We start from the raw sequence: 23,001 nt of genomic DNA on the forward strand, positions 1-23,001 counted from the left end.
CAGCAATTTTGAAGCGATTGAAGCAGCGATCTCGGATCATTTGGAAGATGTAAATGATTGGAACGGTATCTCGAGATATCTCAACGACTTTGAGCTGGAATAATGATCGGTGAACGAAAAGTAGAAACGTTCTTTTTTGGTAGATAGCTCTCATCACTTGATAGAACCTGGTTCGCTTTTACCTATACTCCCCATCAGTATTCTTGACCCTCTTCTCTGATCTGAGCAATCTGTTACGCTTGTTTTAGTCGACTTTGCATTTCTAGCTTGCTTTGTCGATAAATCAAGTCTCTCGGGCTATGAGTGTGCCCCTGATCTCACGATACAAGATCAACAACAATGGCTTGAAGAGACTTATGCACCCTCTGGCCTGCTCGAGCCAGTGACTGAGGAGTCCTAGATCTATGATCATCCAAAGGAGGTCAGACAAGAGACCGTGTACAGTAGTATACATTTGTCCGTGTTTCTTACATTTGAACTTTCGAGAGACCTTCTTCTGCCTTCCATTCCCGTCGACCTTCATGACATCGTTGTGCATCTCAACTAGCAGCAACTGCTCAGCAAGGGCGACGAGACTGGCCAGTATGAAGAGTACATCATGTAGTGTGATAATCGCTGAGAGTAAAGGGTTTGTTGTAGATCTGATACTATGGCTTCATTGTGGTTCTATATTTCAACCTGTGTGTGCCATCTCTGACTTTGCCGTACTATAACAACCATGCCTATCTCTGCACCTCTGCACTCCTCTCGTCCCTATCATCCCCACCATCCTCAACTTCCTTCTCTTTACCTCCTTGCGTCCCAATAGTCAAGAAGACCGCAAACAAAACACTGATCCCACTCGCCGCAGTCGCAAACCAAAAGACGGCAGAATAAGGTTTCGTCTCCTTATCCCAGTACCCTCCAGTCTTTGCACTTCTTCCCACTGCATTAAATACCGCAGTCCCGATACCGAAGCCTACAGATTGACAAAGCTTGGTAATGGTCTGAACGATACTGCCAGCGATCGATTGTTGATGCTTTGGCATCGAACTCGCCACGTACAGGTTGGCGACGTTGAACTCCAAGTCTGCGCCCACGACTGCAAGTAGGAAAGACGGAAAGCAAAAGGCCCAGTAAGAAGAGTGGATTGTGTTAACGGCGATGAGAGTGAAGGAAAGGATGAATCCGAAGCAGCCGGTGAGCATGAGCACCTTGTTGCTAACTTTATGCATGATAAAAGCAGCGATTATGTTGACGATGATGCCCATGATGGCCATAGGGAGTAGATGCACTGCAGTGATAAGCGGCGACCATTTCCAGACTTCCTGCATATATAGAGACAGGAAGAATTCAGCGACGGCGAAGGACATTGAGCCAAGCAGCAAGACAATAATGACCAGCGAGAAGTTCCTATCCAGCCAGATGGACATTGGAACCAAAGGGTGTGGATAGTAGTTCTCCCAGAAGACAAAGGCGATCATGAGTAAGGCGCCAATGACCAGCAAGGCAATGATGTAATTTGTTTTCCAGCCATGAGATGCCGTGTCTCCTGAAGATAGCGCAGCGCAAAACATGCCCACTCCAGCAATAGTCAAGACGACACCAATGGGATCAAGTTTCTGGAACGTTTCCCAGTTGAACGGTTCCTTTGGTGTTGTGTCCTTGGGCACTGTAAAGACAGCCAAGATGCTGAACACCAGGTATATGATAGCCAGGAGGAAGAAACTCGCTCGCCAGTTGAAAATGTCGCTAGCAATTCCAGAGAAGATGGTTCCAAACACAAAGCCCAAAGGATTGCCAGCAGAGAAGCACGCAAAAGCTGCGTTCTTGCGCTTCGAAGGTTGCTCGTAGATAGTGCCCAGAAGTCCTTGTGCAGGAGGAATAGAGGCTGCCGTCATCAACCCCATCATCCCGTTGAGTACATCCAATGTAATTGGTGTTTGGGAAAAGCCCGCAGCCAAGGCGAAGACGGCAAAGAAGAAGAGCGAGCCAACAAACATTGACTTTCGTCCAAAGCAGTCAGCGAGTCTGCCGAACAACAGTAAGAAAGCACCACCAGCCAATGTGCTTGCTGAGCTTATCCAGGTGATCTCTGCTGTAGTCATTCCTAGGTCCGCTCCTACAGAAGCAGAGATAACAGCGACAGCCCCGCTCAGGAACGCGCCCATTGCTATGGCCATGGTGGCCGTGAGAACAAAGAGCACTTCTTGTGTCGTTGATTTAAAACATGATGGGCGACCCTCAGGATTCGGAATCTCGACTGTGGAAGGAATGACGGCTTTCTCGTCAACCGTGTTAGTTGCTGCCGAAGCTGGGGCTACTGGCGCGACGGCCATCTCAACAGTCGACATGACGTGTCAATGAATGAATGCAATGTTCCTTGGGTCGAGGCATTGAGAGTCACAAAGAGGAGCGGGAGTCATGAAAAAGACTCAAGATGCGTATGTGCAACGATTGCAAATACGCCATGAGATTGACGGAACGAAGCCGTGGGGAAGGCAAGAAGCAATGTGGCGGGGATGCGGTAAGACAAAACGGCAAGAACAAGCTTATGGACCTGCCGAAAATGGGTAGCTTTATCCATGGAAATGGTGAGTCTAAGCGAGCTTTGTTTTTGTGAGTCTGTTTGTTCGCCAGGCAAGTGGTGTGATTGAACTCTTATAGCTTGACGACTTGCCAGTCTGTGAGATCCATGTGTGCAAGTGCACCACCCAGTGGGCCTTGGACTTCGCGACCGTTCAACCACTGCTTGGGTCCAGCCCAGTAGTTGATGAACCCCTCGGGTCCTGATACAAGGATGATCTTTTTGCCTTGACCAGGAATCACCACTTGGTCTGAGGGTCGAGCGACAGCCTTGCGCACGCTCTGAGGTTGGATGTAGGTGCTCTCTTCGTCGACAAAGTAGTCGACGGTGAGTCCTTTATTGTTTTGCTTGAGTACATCGAGTTGTTTCACGATCAAGCTCTTCTCAGCAGTGGTAGCCTGATTGGGGTGCTGAGTGTTCGAAAAGAGGTTGCTGAAGGTGGCATACCAACCCGGTGTGACTGGATCATCACTCTGGCCACCTTGACAATCCTCTCTTGCTCTGTTTGCCCATAGCACAGCAATGCGAGCCTTGTCCCCCAGAGCATGTGCTATCTGGATGGCAGGTGCCACACCAGTGCCTCCGGCTAAGAAGACGACTTGGTCGACATGGTCTGGCAGCTCGTACTCGACAGCAGGACCTCTGATCTCGACATCAGAGCCTAGAGGTCTTCTATGCAAGTATCCCGATACCTCTCCTCTCTTCTCTCGGCGTACCAACAGGCGCAAAGCGTCGGGGTCTGAGCCATCGAGTGGAGGCAAAGGGGTATATGCTCTTGCTATCTGGAGCTGAGGTTGTTTGATCTCTATGCTCCAGACACCCTTTTTCCACCAATCGTCAAAGGAGCCATTCGGTATATGCGGTTGCGACAGAGTGAATATGGAGCTGGTGGAAGAGACGGTCTCTTTGTTTTTGAGTGCAAAAGGCGTGAAAGTCTGGTTGTTGAGAGGCTGCGGCGAGGAGAAGGAGATGAAATTGTAGTGCTCATTCAAGAACCAGCCAGTAGTAAAGAAGGCGACAGATGCTGCAATGCCTCGGAGAGAGCTGCGTTTCGCCTTGACGGGAGCATTGTGAATGTTAGTCGATGTATGTTGGTTTCGCGCAAACTGTCGACGGAGGTTTGGAGACTGGAATAGCGTAGAGCATCGCGGCCTGACTGCAAGACGGAGGCCAGGGCGAAGAGTACAAGGCATGGTGATGCTATGTGCAACAGATCAAAAGTTGGTTGCTCGCTTCTCAGAACACCAAAATCCGCCAAGCTTTCACATGTCAATGACGACAACATGGTTATTTTCCATTCATGTTCGTTTCTGTTCATATTGTAATCGTACATGGTATACACTATATCTAGTCTATATCGAGTCTCAGAATCTCGCCGCCCTCGCGGATGCCACCTCTGAAGAGCGGTTTGATGACCTTGCCGTCAATCAATGTCTTTCCAACGATACCCTCGACATGCTGAGGCTCCACCCTGCCATACCAGATACCACAGCCAGCAAGAGGGTTGCTCTTGAAGCTAGGTGGGATGTACACAATCACATTGCCAGCCCACTTGTGACCGCCAATGTGAGAGATCTGCCCAATTCTAGCTGCAGGTTGGTACCCTTGTATCGAGTAGTCGGGCCGCACCGTTTCGTGAGGAGGTGCCTCGCTGATGACGGGAATGTTCTGTCTCGCCAACTTGTCCTCGAATTCTGCTGCAAGAATAGGACCCATCTTTCCACATCTTTCGTCGCGTCCGCCGTGGCCACAGATCAAGACGACAATCTCGTGGACCGATCGTGCACCGGGGAACTCTCTACGCGCGTCGGGTTCGTGCAGAATTGTGTTCTTCTCTTTCCTGGTCAAGAACTCGTGTTGTGGGTTTAGAGTCGGAGGTAGGACAAAGCCTTTGACAAATGTTTCGACTGAACTGTCGTCGGTGGGGATGCTGGGTACGTATTGGAAGCTTGGGAAGAGGAAGGCAGATGCGGGCGCGCTTTCAGGCACGTCTTGGGGGACAATGTCTGGATCTGAGCCTGGTTTTGCGGCAGGGACTGTGTTTGCCTTTTGTGCAGGTTGCGTCGACGGTTCGGCGTCTCTGAAAGGCGTGGGCGGGATGGATGAGTTGATGACGGATACATTGTGGTATGGCTATGAGTAGACGAGTCAGCAACACGTCGCGCATGATAGATGTGTTGAGGTGTGTGCGTACATCAGAATACTTGCCCTTGGGACCAGTGAATTTGGCCAACTGATTGACAAGGGCGCTGTCCTCATCGTCCTGTATCCTGCTCTTCCAATCGGTCCGGCCCGTTGACACGATGACCTGCAAAGCATACGCCGGCATGGTTCCATTGAGCTTGCTTTCACGATCGATGTCCAAGCCCTCGGGCGTCTCCCTGCATTGGCAAGTCGGTGAAGGGCATTCGTCGAGTGTCGGAATGTGGTGCTTGTCCTCGGGTTGCTGTTGGGCAATGGGCACTGTGTATGTGGCTCGAGATTTGCTGCGGTATTGTGATGTCCATAGTGATGTTCTGGGCACGCGCGACGCGAGCCTGGTCCCCCTAAGAATTAGTCCCATGGCGTGTAGTTGTTGTGAAAGTGAGAAAGAGAGCGAACTGGCGACATGATTTTGGACATGATGGAGACACGGTCAACGTCATGGCCTGGTCAGCATCGAGATGAATCCACTCCTCGGCCTTCGGCTCCGCCATCTCCGCCATCACATATAAACACTCTTGCATTTCTTGTAGAGCTACAATGAATTTGAATTTGACGTGCTTGTTAGGGAGAGCTGAATTAGGTAAATGAAGTATGGCCGCCAGAAGGATTCTGAACCTCATGAAGAGAAACTCATGACTCTGATCTCCATATCAACACGCGCCAGTCAATCTCAGATCAGACACCCCTCATGACATCCTTCTCGAGCTCTTGCGCACTGGATCTTCTTCGTCCCTTCTCGTCCGTCCACTGCTCACACGCCGTCTCGAAACTTTCTCCGGGCTTTCTCCGCATCAGATCCAACCTCATGACAGTCTCGTCCTCCTTCTGGCCTCCAGTTCTCAATGCTCGCACATCTCCTGCCAGCACTTTGGCAACCAGTGTACCTGTGTGCTCGAACATCTCCAACACTGCTTCATACGGGCTCTGACAGCATTTTGTTTCGGCAAAAAGTATCCCGCGCTCGAGAAGCATGGCTTGGAAGCTGTCGTCTGTGTTCTTGGACACGGCCATACGGACCCATGGTTGCTGTCTATCGGGCGGCGTGGAGAACGTCGGATGAGCGGACAGTAGATGATCGTCCAAAACTTGTATGTTCGCTGTTGCTGTTCAGTAGTTGCCCATCAACCAGACAGATCATGCTAGCATACCAGATGTCAGATTCCATAGTTCTTCGATGCCTAGTGATGGTCTGCTCTCCCGAACCGCCTGCGAAGGTCGTGTTTTGTAGCGATGAGACTGCTCATCCGAGATTGATGAGCTCTGCATTAGGTGTTGCAGGTCAAAGGTACCTAGAAAATTGATGTTGTGGAATGATCCGGTTGTGTTCTCGTGAAATGCTTGACTTTGTTGAGAGGGAAAGTTATCCGCGGCGCTCTTTCCTAACATTGACTGCACTGTGTACTAGTGCTCTTTCCTTCACGTGGCTTCACTATACAGTCCAAATCTTTCACGTCGACGCATAGTCATAGTACGGACTATGAGAATGCACAGTTATTTCGTAGATAAGAGGTATAGCCATGGAGATACGCACATCGTGTCGCCTCTCCGTGGATAATGCTCCGGTCTGAAGAGCTTTGTGTATTTCTGCGGGCTACACTATGAGAGGCGGCAGCACGCAGGGTAAGATATCTCGTGCTTGAGAGCCGATCTTGATCCATCCTCTCAATTGCAGGCGTTAACGCTCGCTCTCAAGCAGCAACAGCGACTGGAGCAACAACTGTGACTGCAGGGGCTTCTGCTGGAACCTCGACAATAACAGCCTCACCTGCTCAGAGTCAGCAGTGTGCTATAGTGACATTCAATTCCTTTCACCTACCAATCGGTGCCCGTCTGGGATCCATTTGCATAGTTCCGTCTTTGTGTCTCGTGAAAAATCTCTTGCCCTGTTCACGTAGAACATGAGTTACTTCACCACGCCGTTCAAGCATGTCGTCTCTTCGTCTATTCTTTTCGACATATTGTTGCCCTGTGTTTTTGTCACGCACCCACCGAGGACCAAGTATGATTACCGTGACCTTCTCCTCTTCTATCTCGCCAGCGGCTTCCTCAGCAGCAGCAGGTGCGGCATCAGCAGCACTCGGCCGTACGGTGATAGTACTCGACTTGGAGGACGATATGCCCATGGTGTTTGAAGTGTGAGCAATAGTATGGCAACAGCGGCCGGTTAAAGGTTCGTGAGGATAACACAGTAGCGAGACCATCGGCAAGACCACACCAATATACAAACCTCGTATATTGACATATCAATCGATCATAGGTAGCGTGTATATCCCTGATGCCCAACTCACCTGAGAAGCTCGGGAGATGGCGGCAGAATAACTCGACAAGTAGCTGTACTTCACGTGTCGTATAAGTACTGTAAAGACGAGTAGAGGCATGACAGCCGTTCATAGTTCAATAAAAAGGCCCGGGTCCATGTGCCACGTATTGTTGTGTTTGCTCTCCTCGGAAAAGGCGTTGTTGTAGATCGAAGACGTGGCATGCATCAGAGTCGCAGCCAAATGAACGCCAATCTGTAGTGACATGCATGAGGACCGCTGCTGAAGGTGAAGAAGCATACGCGATATCTCACGACCTGGATATTATCCTGGAGGATCTTCCCCGTCTTGCTCTGACGCGACAGGCGAATTGCGTTGTCGCTGCATGAGGAGCGAGCTGTATGCTCTTGTGGCTTCGGCGATCCTTACGGGACAGAAGGAAGGCTCTCCCCAGTTGGACCTGCACTTTACTGAACATAGGAAGCTCGACGCAACGAAGATAGGCACAATGTCATGTTTGTCGGTGTTTGATGTTATTGAAGGACGATTGCAGCGGCCTCGAGCGGTCTAACAAAAAGACCCCACGTCATGACACAGAGACCCTGAAACTTGCCCAATGCGGAGCAGCATCGTCTCCTGAACAAACTTCGGTCTTTGCGGCCGACAAGTTTGTTTTGCTGCGAGCGACTCGAGCGATGATACAATAACACAGCAGTTACACGATTAGCTGACTTTGCTTGTTTGCATGGCCGGACTCGCACCCCCTCGCCAGTTCGAGCGCGACTCGTTGGAACTGGCTTCTCTCGCTTCCTCGGACCACAACTCGCGTGACAGCATCGACTCGTCGGCCTCGGGCGTGCCCTCGTCGCGCAACCTCTCCTTTGACCATGACCATCTTGGAACCCTTGGTCCCAGCAGTCGAGGCAATGGCGGTCGGATGAACAGATCATACTCGGTGTCCTCCGCTTTCGACTTTGCTCCCGCATTGTTTCCTTTGTCGAGTCCAGGAGCAGGATACACCGCCATAGGCGCCCCGAGCGGACAGCCCATGCCAGCAGGAGGAGAAGGAAGCTTGGAAAGACACAAAACATTGACCTTGTGGAAAGGCGGTCTGTCGCTGGTTGTTGGCCTCATCATTGGCTCTGGCATCTTCTCGTCTCCTGCTCAGGTCAACATCAATGCCGGCTCTCCTGTCGCTGCCTTGGTAGTATGGGTCATCGCAGGTCTGCTTGCCTGGACCGGTGCTTCGAGCTATGCAGAGCTCGGTAGTGCTATGCCGCTCAATGGCGGTGCGCAAATCTACCTGAGCAAGATCTATGGTGAATGGGCCGGCTTCCTCTTCACCTGGTGCGCTGTCGTCGTACTGAAGCCCGGTTCGGCTGCCATCGTCGCCATCATTTTTGGCGAATACACGGTCAGAGCTTTTATCGGTGCAGATGCCATGGATGCAAGTACCTGGATCAACAAGGCTGTCGCCATAGCTGGAGTCGTGCTCGTCACTGCTCTCAATTGTGTCTCCACAAAAGTCGGTACACGCAGCACTGATGTATTCGTGCTTCTCAAATTCTTCGCATTGGCTGGGGTTACCGTCGCAGGCGTTGTTGTAGCCATCACGGGCTGGAGCTTTGAGGGGAATGTGTCGAAAGAATGGAAGCACTCTTCTTTCTGGGTAGACGGCACTAAGAACGACGCCAGTAACTGGGCGGTTGCTATCTATGCTGGTCTCTGGGCATACGATGGATGGGACAATGTATGCTTACCGTCTTGTCGCACCTCTGATATAAATCATGCTAACGCATCATAGGTCAACTACGTTGCTGGAGAGTTCATCAATCCGCAGAAAGACCTCCCACGGACCATCCACACTTCGCTGTCTACGGTGGTCCTATCGTACTTGCTCGCCAATATTGCCTACTTTTTGGTCTTGCCTTTAGCAACGATCAATTCGTCCAACACTGTTGCTGTAGCATTCGGTCGCTTTGTTCTTGGCCCAGTAGGATCTTTCGTTCTTGCACTGGTCGTAGCTGGATCATGCTTTGGCAGTCTAAATGCGACCACTTTCACCTCCGGGCGTCTTGTCTACGCTGCTGGCAAAGAAGGATGGCTGCCCGCCTTCTTTGGTCAGATTGGCTTTACCAAGGCCAGCGCTGTCCGTCTTCCATACCGCCCATCTCGAGTATCTCGCTTGACGCAATTCATCGCCGATGACGGAGTCGGCTTGTTTTACACACCAGCATATGCTATGATGCTCAATGCAGCTCTGACTATGATATATGTTGTGGTGGGGAGTTTTGGAACTCTTACAACATTCTACGGAGTTGCTGGATACACTTTCTATTTCTTCACGGTTCTTGGCCTCATCGTTCTCCGCGTCAAGGAGCCCGACCTCGAACGACCATATAAGTGCTGGATCACAACGCCAATCATTTTCTGCTGCGTCAGCTTGTTCTTGCTTAGTAGAGCTGTCTTTGCACAGCCACTGCAGACGCTTTTAGTAGTAGCTTTCATCCTTGCTGGATTCCCATTGTATGCATGGAGAATGAAGGGCAAGAACGGCCAAGGGAGACAACAAGGAATCAAGTGGAAGTTCTGGGAACGATGGACACGACGATGATTGAATTAATGTATAGACAAGACATGCACGACTTGGAATTGAGAGAGATCATGATCCTTCCTGATCCGAATTGCAAACACGTGACCTCGCGCTTGATGACGCTGCCTGAGACACGTCCGACCTCCAGCCAAAGCTCCATGGAATCTTTGACCATCAATGTGGCGTTCAATTCCATCTTAATCACACACAAAAAGAGTCATTATGCGTTTTCGAGCAGATATACAGAACAACAATGTGTTTACGAGTAAGTGTATGTGACTTGTGAGAAATAACAAGTTTTGACATTTCTCCCAGAATTGACAGCTTCACTCGCGTCATTGGGACCAGTCGCTTGGGTCAAGTTGAGCAACGAAGATGTTCGCTTCACTGTGATTCCTGATAATGGCTCATCGGTCTGGGCGTAAGTTCAAAGAACAGTCCTTGCCATCTATGATCTGACCTCGAACTAGTGCACTCGAGATTGTCAGTATATCCTCTGCCATGCTATACGGGAGACTAATTTCAGGAAGGATCAAATATTCGAAACATACACCATCCAGTCTGCAGCAGAGAACAACACAATCAACCTTGAAGTGCCGCTACAGAATCTACACCGAGCGCTCAAGTCGGCTCAAAATGCCAGCCATGCTTCCATCCGTCTGACCAAGAAGAACAACATCCCACTTCTTTCTTTGACAATCACAACCGCCATCTTCGCCGGTGCACCCAAGCCGGTAGCACACAGCGCTCCACCAGACCAACATGGCTACGATCCGGGCTACCCCACAGACGACGAGTTCGGCAACCCATTCCTCACAGACGAGCTCGACGAGCCTGTCTACGATCGTCCAAATAGAGAAACCATCATCACTCAAGACATCCCCATCAAAGTCCTTTCGCCAGCCGTGGTAGCAGGCCTCAGCGAACCCCGGGCTAGAGAGCCGGACGTTCACATTCAGCTTCCACCACTACTGCAGCTCAAGTCCATCTCCGATCGCTTCACCAAGCTCGCCGTCTCGAGCATGAAAACGCCGAACGGATCCACGGGCTTTCGAGGCAACACAGCGCGGGCACCGAAACTGGAGTTAAGCGCCAACATGCACGGATGCTTAAGATTAAGGCTGAAGACCGACGCCATGGATATCAGCTCAAAGTGGACAGGGCTTAACAATCCCGAATTGGATCCTCAGACGATCGAAGGCGGTGAGGAGGGTATCGCACAACATCCGAGTACTCGAATGCGAACGCGAGGTGATCCCGAGGGCATCAGTGATGAAGGCTGGGCAGTGGTGAGATTGGATGGCAAGGACTGGGGCAAGGTACTGGGCATTGGCAGAGTGGGTGGACGAGTCATTGCCTGTAAGCTCTATTCTCATTGCTCACGGTACACGCATACTAACGAATCCTAGGCTTTTGCGATGAGCATGCCTTGATATTATATGTCTATCTCACGAACGAGGATGCGGCTGGCCCAGAATCGGTGATAACATACTACATCAGTTCATACAGTCAATAGTTGTATGACAGTAGTGTGCTACCTCTCTTCTGTACTCGCTCATACTCGTGTGCTTGTAAAAATGCACAGTGTTTTGCATATACTGTATACCTCCACTGAGAGCCCCAGGTGTGTGGTTGAAAGTGGGGCTCTCAGTGGATTGCACCAACTCTGGTTGATCTTTCTGCATTGTGATGCTAGACTGTCTTTGACAAAAGTCACAGACACTGCAATGTTCGCCATCGGCCCCCCAATGTTGTTTCAGGGCCAAAGCCACGTTTTTACAAGTCCTTCTGACCGCTCCCTGAGTGTAACCTACTCGGGGCTCCATTTGACAAGTGAACATGAGATCTGGTTCTTCGTTATAGCGGCAAATTCCTTCTTTTGTGTTGATTTCACATTGAAAGTGAGTTCGACCGCGTTGCGGTATTGTACGGAACCAGTAGAATTGGCCGCTGAAGACTTCCGACTCCCATGCTGGGTTCGGTGGACGGTGTTGGCATCCCTCGGCTCCTTGTGAAGCGCCTTCAAAGGCTGTAGACGTGGCTAGTGCCTGACGCGGTGGAACGTGGATGTCAAAGCATTTGCACGAGCAAGCCATATTATGACGGGTCATAGAATCTCTGAGATGGTGGCCTGATATGCTCGGTGTGCAACCACGTCAATCAGTCTGTATGTGATGTACCGTGCAAGTTGAACAATCGTGACGGTGGGCGTCCAGCAGCATAACAGTGCTCTCACAGATAGCTCTGATGCTTTCCTCGCTATGACCCTCGCGAGGGATCCTGCCACAGGTGAAGAAGGCTTTCCCATTCCCAGCCCAAGGAAAGGCGTCGTTCTTCTCGATGCTGTATTGATACCGAGTCTTGCCACGTCGTTTGATACTGCGGACCCAAAAGATCCGGCTGTCGTGCTGTACCCAGTCACTCACGTAAGAATCGGGATCCAGATTGGAATACGGTGGCGGTGCTTGACTGTCAGCGTTGTTCTCAGATAGCCTACAACCAGATTGTGGATTGCTGCTTGATTCCTATGTCAGAGGACCCCCTTGATAAGTGCAGCAACAGGGCTGAGATACAGTCAAGCCAGTGTTGTTGTGGAGCTCCATATCTTTGTGTTCTGTTGTAGATTACTCTAGAAGAAGGAATTTGGAAAGAAAAGAAGTCAGAAGTTGGAGAGGAGTAGAAGAGATGACTCGGCAGTGAGCAAGTTTGAGCGCCGATAATCAGTCACGATTTCAGTCATGATACAGAGTTTGGCCCACGTGCGTGATGGTCATCAGAGCTCCCAACTTAGCTTTCGTGACCACCGACAGCTCATAGAAGTGCACAAATACTTCGAGAATCTCAAGCTTTCCACTGTGAGTCTGTGCAGATAGCAGCGTTCGTATTCTCTCTCTGGCAACACCCTTTTTCTGAACATAACTGTGCATTGCTATGGTCCTAAAGAAGTGATCAGTGGTCCAGAAACGTACTCATGGCCCTGAGTAACGCGGAAGTTGCGACAGTGAGGTGATCCTCACCTTCGAATTCGACAATGGATAGATTTTTCAGCTTCCTGCTTTGCTGCAACATCTTCTCCATTACAACAGCATTCTCTCCCATCTTGCGTCCCGTGCTTTGCTTCACCCTCTCCTCGAACTCGCTTTCCGACTCCGAGTGATGCTGTGACGGCTTGTCTTCCAGGGACCCATACGACAGCTGCAACAAACGCTCTGCCGGTCCTTCCTCTTTGCGGCTGCAGAAGTCCTCCGCCTCTCTGACAATTTTCAAATCCCACCATATGGAAGGACTGGCTGCAAAATAAGCGTCGAAAATACCTCCCTGTCTGCTGAACAGCGCATGCAAGACACACAATCCACCGAAGGAGTGTCCGAAAATAGCCTCCTTATCAATACTGACATCCGTGAATTGCTTCCTCACCAACGGCCTCACTTCCTCGCCAATGAATTCGAGGAAAGCATCGGCACCACCTAATCCAGCATGTACCTCATGCTCGCTGATCGTCAAATCTGTGTTTCTCTGGCTACTATACAAACTCCCAGTCTCAGTAGGGATATCTTGATATCCGATCCCTACTACGATGCCGCCGCCTTGGTAAAAAGTGTTGCTTGAGCTTCGCCAGAGAATTTCTGTTGCTGTAAGAAACAGAGTATTGCCGTCTAGGATATAGATGACTGGGATCTTGGAGTTGCAGAGTTGTTTCGTGCGGTCCCAGTTCAAAGGCCAAGAGATTTGGATGCGGTAATTAAGGCCAGTTTGAGGGTTCGTGAAATTGTGTTGTGTTGCGTTTGGGAGGGTTAGAGGTGTTCCGGTGGGGTTGTTGGACATCGTTGTGGATTGGACTCAGAATGAAGTGTTTTTGTGTTGGAAGTGGTATACCGAATTGACATGTTGCTTCAAGGTGTTACTCCGAGGTCGGCAGGATGGCGCCAAGGCAGTGCTGCTGGGACCATTTTTCTGGGCAGGAGCATGCAGCGACATGCAGCTATGGAGATGCACAGTGGCTTCGAGAGATATAAGGTATCAACTGAGAGTCGTGATAACAGTGGCTCTCCCGAACATCCCTACTGTCTGGAAACGACTGTGCATTTTCGATAGCTTTATCTTCACCCTGTATGTAGTCGGAGGGGAAACCTGGATATGCATGCTATTACTGATTACTGTATCGATGTCGTATCATGAGTGTTTGCCATTGTCACCAGTTGTAGAAACAACATATGACATGATACAAGGAGTTGACAAGGAAAGGGGTGCATACTCAAACATTCCGATGACTTTAAAAAGCGTCAAGAGAAGCAGCAGCCGCTTTGAGCAATCTATGACTCAGGATATCACACGTGAGTAGACTACCTCCCTGCTTTTGTTATGGCTTTTCATTGCATGCTTTTGACAGTACGTTCGATGAAGGGTGGCTATACTTGGAGCAACGATGCATAGAGATGATGAATCAGACGCATCTGAAGGACCTTGCCTGATGAGACGAGTGATGTGGTCGAAGTTGTTCTCTGCTGTAACATCATATCAGCAACATCCCTCCTGCCTTTGCTTGTAGCGAGATCTTGCCTGGGGCATTGACTGCTGGTAAAAAGGTATCTTGTTTTTTCCACGAACCGATGCCGTAATCAAAGTCTTGTCGCACATGGGAACATCACTCCTTCCCTAGTGTGTTGCATCTAATTCGTCACACCAACAACCTTCGGAACAGCCCAGAAACCCGAGTACCTCTTCTCTCCCACAACCTCCACCTTCACCTTCTTCTTCACTTCCTCCTCTCGCCCCTCTACATCTCTCACAGCTCTAAACCCACACTCTTCAACCGTCTTCTTCAACAAAGAAACCACAATGCCCGTAGCAACGATACTACCCAACACACCTTGCACTTCCTGCTTAAATGCCTTTTCACAACCGCGGTAGTTTCCGGTTGCGGCATCTGTGGACTTCCATGCTGAGAGCGCTGTTTTGGCGGCAGCTAAACGGGAGGAGATGGTGGTAATGATGGCAGAGAAGGTTGCGTCGGGAGAGAGCAGGGTCGATGCTTCCATATCTTCTGACGAAGGCAGGGTGGGTGTGCCGATGGGGAGATACGGTTTCATGCGAAGCTCATGGCGAAGAGCGGACGTAGAGTAGACCTCTCCATCGTCCAAATGCTTGATGAGATGCAGACTGTACAGCAAAGCGTAAAGTGACGCCAACGCACTCGCAAACTCCGCAATGCACGTCGCATTGGCAGTGAGGAAAGCGATAGAAGCCTGTGACGAAGCAACTTGCTCAGCCATGACAGCATTCCCTTGCTTCCTATACTTTCTCTGCCTCAAGTGCAGATAAAGATCAATATGTTGCAAATGCTCTGCTCTTGTCGCAGCCACAAACCCCAGAAAGCGATACAAATAAGCCATTTCCTGATCTTGATACACATCAAGCTCAAAGCCAAGCTGCAAACTCCACTCCATGACCCTCAGCTTGTGGAAATATGCCCAAGCAGCCAAAGGATAAAAAGTCTCTAGCGGCGACGCGGCAGCAGCAGGGAACAAAGAGTGGAGTTCGGCATCTGCATTTTCGGCTTCGGCTTGCAGGCCATCTAGTACGGAAACGCTTTGGCAGAAGGTTCGTCTCATGCGACAGCGGTTCTGGAGTATCATGCGTGGGATGTTGATGTACTCATCCAGTGCTTTGGCCATGAATTCGTCGATGATGCGGGAAGATAGGAAGCGGTGATCTGTTGGCAGTTCGACCTCCCAGTTTGATGGGCTGAGAAGGGGGTCTCCGGACATGGAGAGACTACGTATGTCTTCGAGGAGAAGAGAGAGGTGAGGAGTCTGGGCGAGTAATTTTTGGCCTTTGAAGAGTAGGCCTTGCATTACAGATCGTGAGTAAGTAGAAGGTTGAGGATTGCGATTGGAGAAGTCCCATGCGAAACGCTGGAATTGTCATGTTTCGTCAGCCTCACAAGCAAAGAAACATGGCATGGAGGACTTGAACTTACAGTCACATTCAAGGGGCTGGGATCTTCGATACTAGCAAATCGGTGGGCTTCAATGTTGTCCTCGGCCAGTCTTTTGAAGCGAGGATACGCCTCCTCCCAGCTCGTCTTGATCATAGGAGTAGGAGGTGTGTTGCTGGCCAGATGTCTCTGTACTCGTTCAGAGAACAGGTCAGGTCTTGCCTTACCCAGCTTGCCGGTGTCATTCACTTTCTCCAGAGAGTCGAGTACTGCCTTCCACATGTCAGTCTTGTCGACCACCTCAACATGGCTCAACGGCTCCAGAGCCTCGAGGAGATGAACCCGCAACAGCAAACGCTGCTCAAGTGCATGCTTTACATCTTCAGACAACTTCTGCGCATCCAGGATGACCAAGGCGCCGTGCAGCTCTGTAATGACTTCCTCATTGTTGACATCATTCAACATGTACTGAGTAAAAGTCTGAGTGACAAAATCCTCTTCCTCGTAGTAGTGCTCAGAGGTGATCTCCTGGATGACAGCATCACAAGACTTGATGATACCGAGACAGAATGCTCGAAGGACGCTGCTGATCAGTGGATGCGGGTTCTCGGGACTCGTTCTCTTTCGGCCAAACAGAACAGCATTGAGCGGTCGATAGTATGGCGTGAGCAGAGAGTACATGTGAAGGGAGGTGAACAATGTCTGAGAAAGGGCGTATCCTTGGTGCCAGGCCATCTAGAGCTCGTGTCAGAATCTCACACCAATTCAAGATAATCAACTCGACGTACTTCGAAAGAGAGCAATTGGTCCATGATGCCAATCATCTCCTCAGGCAGCATGTTTTGCAGTGGGTCGAAATTGTCTACCGCAGCATCCTTGTCTGGTATCAACAACCCGCTGTCCATTTTGGGATCCATGATCTAGACTAGGCGTTAGCAGAAAGTCCAGAAACGGAGGAAGCAAAAAGACATGCCTCGAGCGCGCCGACAGCCTCAAAGAGCGTAAAGAAGTCATCCTTGACCAATTGTCCCTGCTGCAATTCTAACATGCCAATCAGCAAACCATAAAAACTCTCTGCAAATCACGTAGATGATTTCTATAGTGCGAGAGAACAAGAGATCGCGTGACATGTAGTTCAAGAATCAAAAACATACCTGCAGAAGCATCTGAAAACTCCTTAGTGATATCTCTGACCGTCATTTGTCGCGGCACATATTGAGATGATCGTGTGACGCCTCCGTTGTGTATCGAAGACATGGCAGGCTGGACAGCACCAGTTCCCAGATTTAGACGCGTCAGATCTGGTTGCATGATGTGCTGGCCAGGGGTCGAATTATGGATGCCAAATAGTGTTGGATATCACTAGTCGGAGGTCTGTTGAGCGGCGTTTGGAGCGGCTTCGCAATCGAGATGGGATTTGTTTGACAATGATGGCTGATGGCTTTACGATTTGGCATGACTGGCTGCACGAGTAGTACTCTTTTCAGCTTATTGAGAGAGTCACGGTATATACACAATTTTGGGATGGGAACGTCACTTTAAGGCGCGCATAGAAGACATTCAAAGACAGTAACAGAACGAAGCACTAGTAATGGCGACTGATGATAGCATTCATGGCATTTCGGGGGGTTTTGACTTTCGCATTCTGACAATGTTGTTACAACGACGCCTCGAAGACATTTCGCTCATCTCGTCGTCTTCCTAGCGCATGGTATCTGGTTGGATTTACGACTGGGCGGCGGGAGAAGCCTCGGTGACGGCGGCAGCGAGGTTCTTGACTTCACCCTGCTTGCCGTTCTGTGTTGATGACAAACTCGTCAGCGGTTTCTTTTACTCGTCGTGGAAGATAGTGTAGGGTCCGTGGCGTGGGCGTGGTATGTGTTGGTTGGTGTGATTCGGGCTGGGATCAGACATAACGCACCTCCCACTTGGCAAATCTGAGGTCCATCTCTCCTCTGCGCTCGGCAGCCAATCTCTTGTCCTCCTTGAGCGAGCGGCGGACGACACGGGCGGCGACGGCCAGGTAACGGTTGTAGCTGTGATTCGAATCCAACAATCAGCCTTCTGTTTCCTCTCTTGTTTCCGTCGGTTCCGAGCTTGGGTTGTTGCGACGTTGGCGGAGACGCTCACCTGAGACCAGCGGCTTTCCAGGCGGCGACCATTGTGACGGTATTGAAGATGTGTGGGTGGTGGAAGGTGTAAAGAGCTTGGAGATGGCACGCAATCGTCTGAATGCGCTTGCTTCGACTTGCCTCGACTTCCAACCCTCTCTCTCTCCGGTTCTTGGCATCCACTTCCGCCCGCATATCACGTGAATTCAGCACTACAGTATTTCTACAGATCAAACTGATCATCCTGCTTCATTTCAATACAGTGAGTGCTAAGTGACCCAATTGAATGCCTTTAGATCCATATCAAGACTCAGATCCATATCAAGACTCGTCCGTGGAAGCATCACACAGGAGTCAGCCCATAGAAAGAGCTCGTCAACCGCTCTCCTCCCAACCTTTTGATCACAAAAGTCAATTGCCAAAACTTTGCATATACACACTCGTAGCATTAAAAGAAGAAAATGCTGCTTTATTAACAAACGAAAAAATTGCATCAAGTCTACGCGTGAATCGCGAGTACAGTTTTAATGGTACATTTTTTCTGCCTCCGCTTCCCGAATCATATATACACCCTTTACACCTTGAGGCCGAGCTCCTCAGCGTAAGGGAGCACGTAAAGGTCACCGACAGATGACACTGAAGCCTTGGACTCGAAGATGGCCTTGGCAGCCTGTGCATCTTGTTAGTACTTGTCATGATCGCAATCCAAACGACAGAACTCACCTCCTTGAGCTGCTCCTCAGTGACAGCGTCAATACCCTTGGCGACCTCATCTATTTGGTAGGCCTTGTTGCCCTGGACGAGACCGGCACCGGTAAGCTCAATACCGGCGTCGATGTTCTGGCCGAACTCAAGCTCCTTGAACTTGGCGGCGGCCTTGGCCTTGGTGAAGTCCTCCTTGGAAACGCCCTCGGCGACCTGCTTGAGGGCGTTGACGACCTCCTGAGCGGCACCCTTGACGTCCTTGGCGGAACCCTTGATGGAAACGGAAAGGAGACCGGCGTCCGAGTAGATGGCGCTCTTGGTCTCGATGGTGGCACCGTGGAACTTGGAAGAGGCCTTGGAAAGAAGAGAGAAACCGGAAGACCACTTGATGGTCGACTTGCCACCGAGAAGAGCGGCAAGGACGGCAATCTCGGGCTTGTATGAGGCACCAGTGGGGGTGCTTGAGCCGGGGAAAGCGAGGACCATGGCGTTACCGGATCCGTGAGCGATACGCTCCTCACCACCGTAGTACTGCGACTTGGGGGTGGAGATCTCGGCTCTGGCGGTGGAAGGAACGTTGTTGAACAATTGACCAATCCACTTGGAAAGCTCACCAGACTCGACGCCATTGGCGACAACGGCGAAGTTGGGGGCGGCGTAGGCGGATTCGGCAAAGTCGGCGATAGCGTCGGCGTCGAGGTACTTGTTCAGAGGGGTGGAGGAAGAGGGCGAAGTAGGGACACCAAGACCGCGGTGGAAGGCAAGACCGTGGGCCGAGTTGACGGCCATCTCGGTAACGTCACCGAGGAATTGCTTCTGGGCGAGCTGGATGTGGGGGTAGATCTCCTCGTGGTAGATGTGAGGGGCGTACTTGGTGTTGGTAGCGACCTCGGCGAGGAGCTCGACGAAGTAAGGCAGGTCGTCTCTGAGGAACTTTGCGCCGACGACGAGGTTCTCGCGGGAGCGCGAAGAGTAGGTCTGAGAGCCCATGAGCTCGGCCTCACGCTGGATGCGGAGGGTGGAGCGGCTGTGGGTGCCCTGTATGTACGGATGAGTTTCAAGTATGACGGACGGGTTGTTGGTGGTTGGCGCAGACCTTGAAGGCGAAGCTCTGCAGACCGAGGGTGAGGCCGGGCAGGGGCTCGTAGCGGGTACCGGCCTTGGAGACAATGGCGAGCTTGGTCATGGCACCAGGCATCTCTCTGCTGGCGAACTTGACGCCATTGGCGGTGCCGGTCTCAAAGGCGAAGGAACCCGAGGCGGGAGCAGCGAGGCCGCGAGTCGAGGGGGCCGAGAGGTTGCGGGCGGCGCGCTGGGCTGGCCGTCTGAAAGCCGAACAGGACAGCATTGTGATTGTGCCGGCGGGGAGCAATTGGCGGAGGAGAGAAGAGCTGTGAGATACGGCGATGTCTTTGAGCCAACGCTGTCGACGCTCGAGGTTCCTTCCTGGCCTGCTGTCCGTCGGAATAAGCCGCTTCTGATTCGTCGAGCACCTGCCGCCTGCGCAACGAGCCTTGGAGCACAAAAGTCGCGAGCACAGACCGGGTCGCGCTTTCCGCTTTGCTTTGCTTTGCGCTTTCCAGCCCATGCTCAAAATGATTTGAGCTTTCTGTTCCTGCCTCGTACTGCGTCCACTCATGTCGCGGTAGCATAGATTACCCTGTATAACCTGTCCGAGGAAGACGTCGCCGCTGCGCTCCAACCATGGCCGAGGTAATGACCGAGTCCTTGCTCTACATCCAGAATCGCCCATTCTGAGTCTTCTTTACAGCACTATTCGCAGCTTTGCGCTCTCCTGGTCGACGAGTCCTATGGTCAACTCTCGGCCCACGTCTTTCGCACTCTTGCTCTCTGGGGCCGTGTCAACCTGCAGACCCTGATCTCCAACGCCCAGCTCTCTCCTCGCCATGTCAAATACGCTCTGAGTGTTCTCATCCAGCAACATCTGGTTCTCCACTCGTCTGCCGCCGGTAGTGATCCGCAAACCTTCTACGAAGTCGACTGGAATGGCGCATACAACTTGATGCGCTCTGGAAAGATCATCAACATTGTTCAATTACGCTTTGGTGAAGCTGCCGCCCAGCTCGTCTCCAATTTGCTTCAACTTGGTCACGCACGTGTCGGAGATCTGGAGGATGCCTACAAGTTTTCCAAGAACTCTGGACATGCAGTGGATACCGAAGCTGAGCACATCAATGGCGAGGGCATGCCTGCGCAAAGAGGCCTCAAGAAGATCAGCACGCCCGAACAACTTCACTCCATGTTGTGCAGGCTTCTCGAAGCTGGGTTCCTGACAAGAGTTCGCCCGTCTACCTTTCTATCCCCCGCCGATTCCCACAACGAAGCCGATCTTGTCGTCAAACGCGAGCAATTCCCCGATGGAAAGGTCACTGGTCCCAAGGCAAAGGTTGTGTACGAGCAGGCTCTAAGAGATCTGAAACGAAAATGGAGGGATGCTGCAGAGGACGCTGTTACTGGTGTGAAAAAGGCCCCCAAAAGAGCCAATGGATATGGTCCATCCGCCAAAAGAGTAAAGATGAACGGAGGTGCGGCAAACGGAGTGGGCACATACGGCGCTGAAGACGAAGACGATGTGACCATGGACAAGGATATGGTCTTGAAGGTCAGCTGGGATAAATGCAACGTTGCGTTGCGTAGTCAGGCCCTACAGAATCTGGCTGCAAAGTCTATCGGAGATGTCACAGCTCATGTCTATGGTGCATTACTCGAACTGCTGGAAAGAAAGTGTCCAAGGTGCTACGACGAGCTTGCCGTCTATACAGACGACGCCGACGAAGAAGCTGCTCAGCCCACTTCTACCACACTCGAAATCACAGACATTTTGGACTCTACCATCGACCTGGCATCTACGCTGTCCAATGGCGACGACGACGATTACGACCTAGAAGATGACGACGTACCGAAACGAGAAAACGGCAACGACAGATTCAAGGGCGGTGCCTCTGCCTTTGCCGACCGCAACCAGCGCTTGACATTAGTCGAACAACACATGGCTATCCTGGCCGAACACCCACACGGCTTTGCCCAAAAAGTCAGCACCCGCGGTAAAGGAGAGTGGAGAGTCAACTTCCCAGCACTCGTCCGCTGGATGCAACGTAACGAAGTAGAGCAAGTCATCAATGCCGGCCACGGCAGTATCGCCACACGCATCGTGCGCATGCTGCATTCGAAAGGAAAACTCGACGAAAAGCAAGTCGCCAACTTCTCGCTCATGCGCCAAAAGGACATTCGCAGCATCTTGACCGCCATGCACGAGCATGGCTATGTCGAAGCTCAGGAAGTCCCCAAAGACAATTCGCGCCAGCCTAGCAGAACTCTGTTCTTGTGGTACTTTGAACCCGACCGCTGCCGTCAAATGCTGCTGCAACACACCTACAAAGCACAAGCTCGCTTGATCCAACGCATGCAACACGAAAAGGACGTCGTCAGCGAAGTCATCCAGAAAGCCGAACGTCTGGATGTCATTGGCCACGAGGACGAATACCTGACTGCGGGCGACAAGCAAGTTCTGCGCACCTGGCGCGAGTTTGAAGAAAAGCTCTTGACTCAACTCGCTCGCCAGGACGATCTCGTTGCCTTGTTACGCGACTTTTTGCCTGATGTTCGCAATGCTGCTTCGGCTTGATCGGTGTTTCCCCTTTGCTTCTTTCTCACGATCCAAAAATACCATTTACTCTTCCTTTTGCATAGCGGCTGGCGTTTTTACCATCAGGGTCAAGGAACATGACCAAAACTTGCAGATGGGATGTGCTCTGCTTCCTCATAAACAAGAAAGGTGGAAATCAAAAGTCTATACAGAAATTCACTTTTCGTACAGCCAAAAATCGAAATTTCAAAAGCAGTATTTTGCTACATTGCATTGTCTTCGAGTGTATTTCCCAAGGGGCGAAAGATCAAAAGTGAAGGGCTCGGAATGTACGGTGATCATAAATCTGACTGTTTTGGTGGGAAAATGAGTTATACATTGACGCTATCCCGTCACACTGTGTATTCGAGACCTCTACTTTCCAAATCATTTCTATACCCCCTGTCTTTATCCTCGCAAAATATACAAGAATGAATCCATACCGAATTCACTCAGACCAGACCTTCGAGGCTCATCTCTTGTTTGGACTTTGCACAATACCATCAAACGTCACCAGAGCAACCCTGACTTCAAAAGTGACAACCGCAAACCCCCATTCCATCACAATCATATCATCCAAAACTGTCGCAGAAACAAGAGCACAACAAATGGGGCGGGTAAACAGGACTCACATCATTTCTACCAAGAGGGATGTTGAGAGTATTTCACAAATTTTGTTCTAGAGGCAGTAGGATGAAATGGTTCATCTTGTTTCAAAAACCCCGTTCGACCAAAGGCACTTCACAACCATGGGGCACACACGCGTAGATACTCAGAGGCGACATGGTTTCATTCAGTCGCTTTGAGTGTATGGGTTTCGATCAAGAGGAGCAAAAAGAAATGTGATATGAAAAGAAAAACGAGTGATTAGCAATGGAGAATTGCCTTGCTTTCTATCCAACAACCCAGAAGATCCAAACAGCACCGCTATCAACGAAGTATCATTCAAAGATAACGAAAACAGACGCCCATGTATGCA

At 50.8% G+C, this 23,001-nt stretch overlaps 11 protein-coding genes across 11 annotated transcripts; 3 read left to right on the forward strand and 8 right to left on the reverse strand.

The window, feature by feature from the left end:
• Positions 1-722: 722 nt before the first annotated feature.
• Positions 723-2,318, reverse strand: M436DRAFT_37944 (aminotriazole resistance protein; the record flags this gene model as incomplete). The annotated part of the gene is made up of 1 exon (XM_013575269.1): positions 723-2,318. One exon carries the CDS (start codon positions 2,316-2,318, stop codon positions 723-725), a length of 1,596 nt encoding a protein of 531 aa, XP_013430723.1.
• Positions 2,319-2,640: 322 nt separating this feature from the next.
• On the reverse strand, positions 2,641-3,513 carry M436DRAFT_9280 (uncharacterized protein; the record flags this gene model as incomplete). The annotated part of the gene is made up of 1 exon (XM_013575091.2): positions 2,641-3,513. A coding segment is annotated over one exon (873 nt), but the record flags the coding sequence as incomplete, so codon positions are not given.
• A 400-nt stretch (positions 3,514-3,913) lies between these two features.
• M436DRAFT_38455 (uncharacterized protein) lies at positions 3,914-5,129 on the reverse strand (the record flags this gene model as incomplete). Its single annotated transcript, XM_013575362.1, has 2 exons — positions 3,914-4,699; positions 4,761-5,129. 2 exons carry the CDS (start codon positions 5,127-5,129, stop codon positions 3,914-3,916), a joined length of 1,155 nt encoding a protein of 384 aa, XP_013430816.1.
• A 317-nt stretch (positions 5,130-5,446) lies between these two features.
• Positions 5,447-6,894, reverse strand: M436DRAFT_61001 (uncharacterized protein; the record flags this gene model as incomplete). The annotated part of the gene is made up of 3 exons (XM_013575659.1): positions 5,447-5,868; positions 5,920-6,060; positions 6,588-6,894. The coding sequence occupies 3 exons, from the start codon at positions 6,892-6,894 to the stop codon at positions 5,447-5,449; spliced, it is 870 nt and encodes a 289-aa protein (XP_013431113.1).
• An 880-nt stretch (positions 6,895-7,774) lies between these two features.
• Positions 7,775-9,643, forward strand: M436DRAFT_37260 (amino acid transporter; the record flags this gene model as incomplete). The annotated part of the gene is made up of 2 exons (XM_013575141.1): positions 7,775-8,779; positions 8,834-9,643. The coding sequence occupies 2 exons, from the start codon at positions 7,775-7,777 to the stop codon at positions 9,641-9,643; spliced, it is 1,815 nt and encodes a 604-aa protein (XP_013430595.1).
• A 201-nt stretch (positions 9,644-9,844) lies between these two features.
• M436DRAFT_37340 (Hus1-like protein) lies at positions 9,845-11,138 on the forward strand (the record flags this gene model as incomplete). Its single annotated transcript, XM_013575160.1, has 4 exons — positions 9,845-9,887; positions 9,938-10,043; positions 10,149-10,981; positions 11,032-11,138. The coding sequence occupies 4 exons, from the start codon at positions 9,845-9,847 to the stop codon at positions 11,136-11,138; spliced, it is 1,089 nt and encodes a 362-aa protein (XP_013430614.1).
• A 1,433-nt stretch (positions 11,139-12,571) lies between these two features.
• M436DRAFT_78967 (uncharacterized protein) lies at positions 12,572-13,447 on the reverse strand (the record flags this gene model as incomplete). Its single annotated transcript, XM_013576010.1, has 1 exon — positions 12,572-13,447. One exon carries the CDS (start codon positions 13,445-13,447, stop codon positions 12,572-12,574), a length of 876 nt encoding a protein of 291 aa, XP_013431464.1.
• An 845-nt stretch (positions 13,448-14,292) lies between these two features.
• Positions 14,293-16,871, reverse strand: M436DRAFT_70124 (Mak10-domain-containing protein; the record flags this gene model as incomplete). Its single annotated transcript, XM_013575804.1, has 5 exons — positions 14,293-15,537; positions 15,603-16,295; positions 16,349-16,480; positions 16,534-16,601; positions 16,715-16,871. The coding sequence occupies 5 exons, from the start codon at positions 16,869-16,871 to the stop codon at positions 14,293-14,295; spliced, it is 2,295 nt and encodes a 764-aa protein (XP_013431258.1).
• A 414-nt stretch (positions 16,872-17,285) lies between these two features.
• M436DRAFT_78969 (mitochondrial ATP synthase epsilon chain domain-containing protein) lies at positions 17,286-17,722 on the reverse strand (the record flags this gene model as incomplete). The annotated part of the gene is made up of 3 exons (XM_013576011.1): positions 17,286-17,357; positions 17,482-17,596; positions 17,691-17,722. The coding sequence occupies 3 exons, from the start codon at positions 17,720-17,722 to the stop codon at positions 17,286-17,288; spliced, it is 219 nt and encodes a 72-aa protein (XP_013431465.1).
• Positions 17,723-18,245: 523 nt separating this feature from the next.
• On the reverse strand, positions 18,246-19,724 carry M436DRAFT_70125 (LuxS/MPP-like metallohydrolase; the record flags this gene model as incomplete). The annotated part of the gene is made up of 3 exons (XM_013575805.1): positions 18,246-18,341; positions 18,395-19,414; positions 19,473-19,724. The coding sequence occupies 3 exons, from the start codon at positions 19,722-19,724 to the stop codon at positions 18,246-18,248; spliced, it is 1,368 nt and encodes a 455-aa protein (XP_013431259.1).
• Positions 19,725-20,080: 356 nt separating this feature from the next.
• M436DRAFT_61007 (uncharacterized protein) lies at positions 20,081-22,022 on the forward strand (the record flags this gene model as incomplete). The annotated part of the gene is made up of 2 exons (XM_013575660.1): positions 20,081-20,089; positions 20,148-22,022. The coding sequence occupies 2 exons, from the start codon at positions 20,081-20,083 to the stop codon at positions 22,020-22,022; spliced, it is 1,884 nt and encodes a 627-aa protein (XP_013431114.1).
• Between the last annotated feature and the right edge of the window lie 979 nt (positions 22,023-23,001).

Source organism: Aureobasidium namibiae (assembly GCF_000721765.1).
Source record: "Aureobasidium namibiae CBS 147.97 unplaced genomic scaffold scaffold_2, whole genome shotgun sequence".
Classification (NCBI taxonomy): Eukaryota; Fungi; Ascomycota; class Dothideomycetes; order Dothideales; family Saccotheciaceae; genus Aureobasidium; species Aureobasidium namibiae.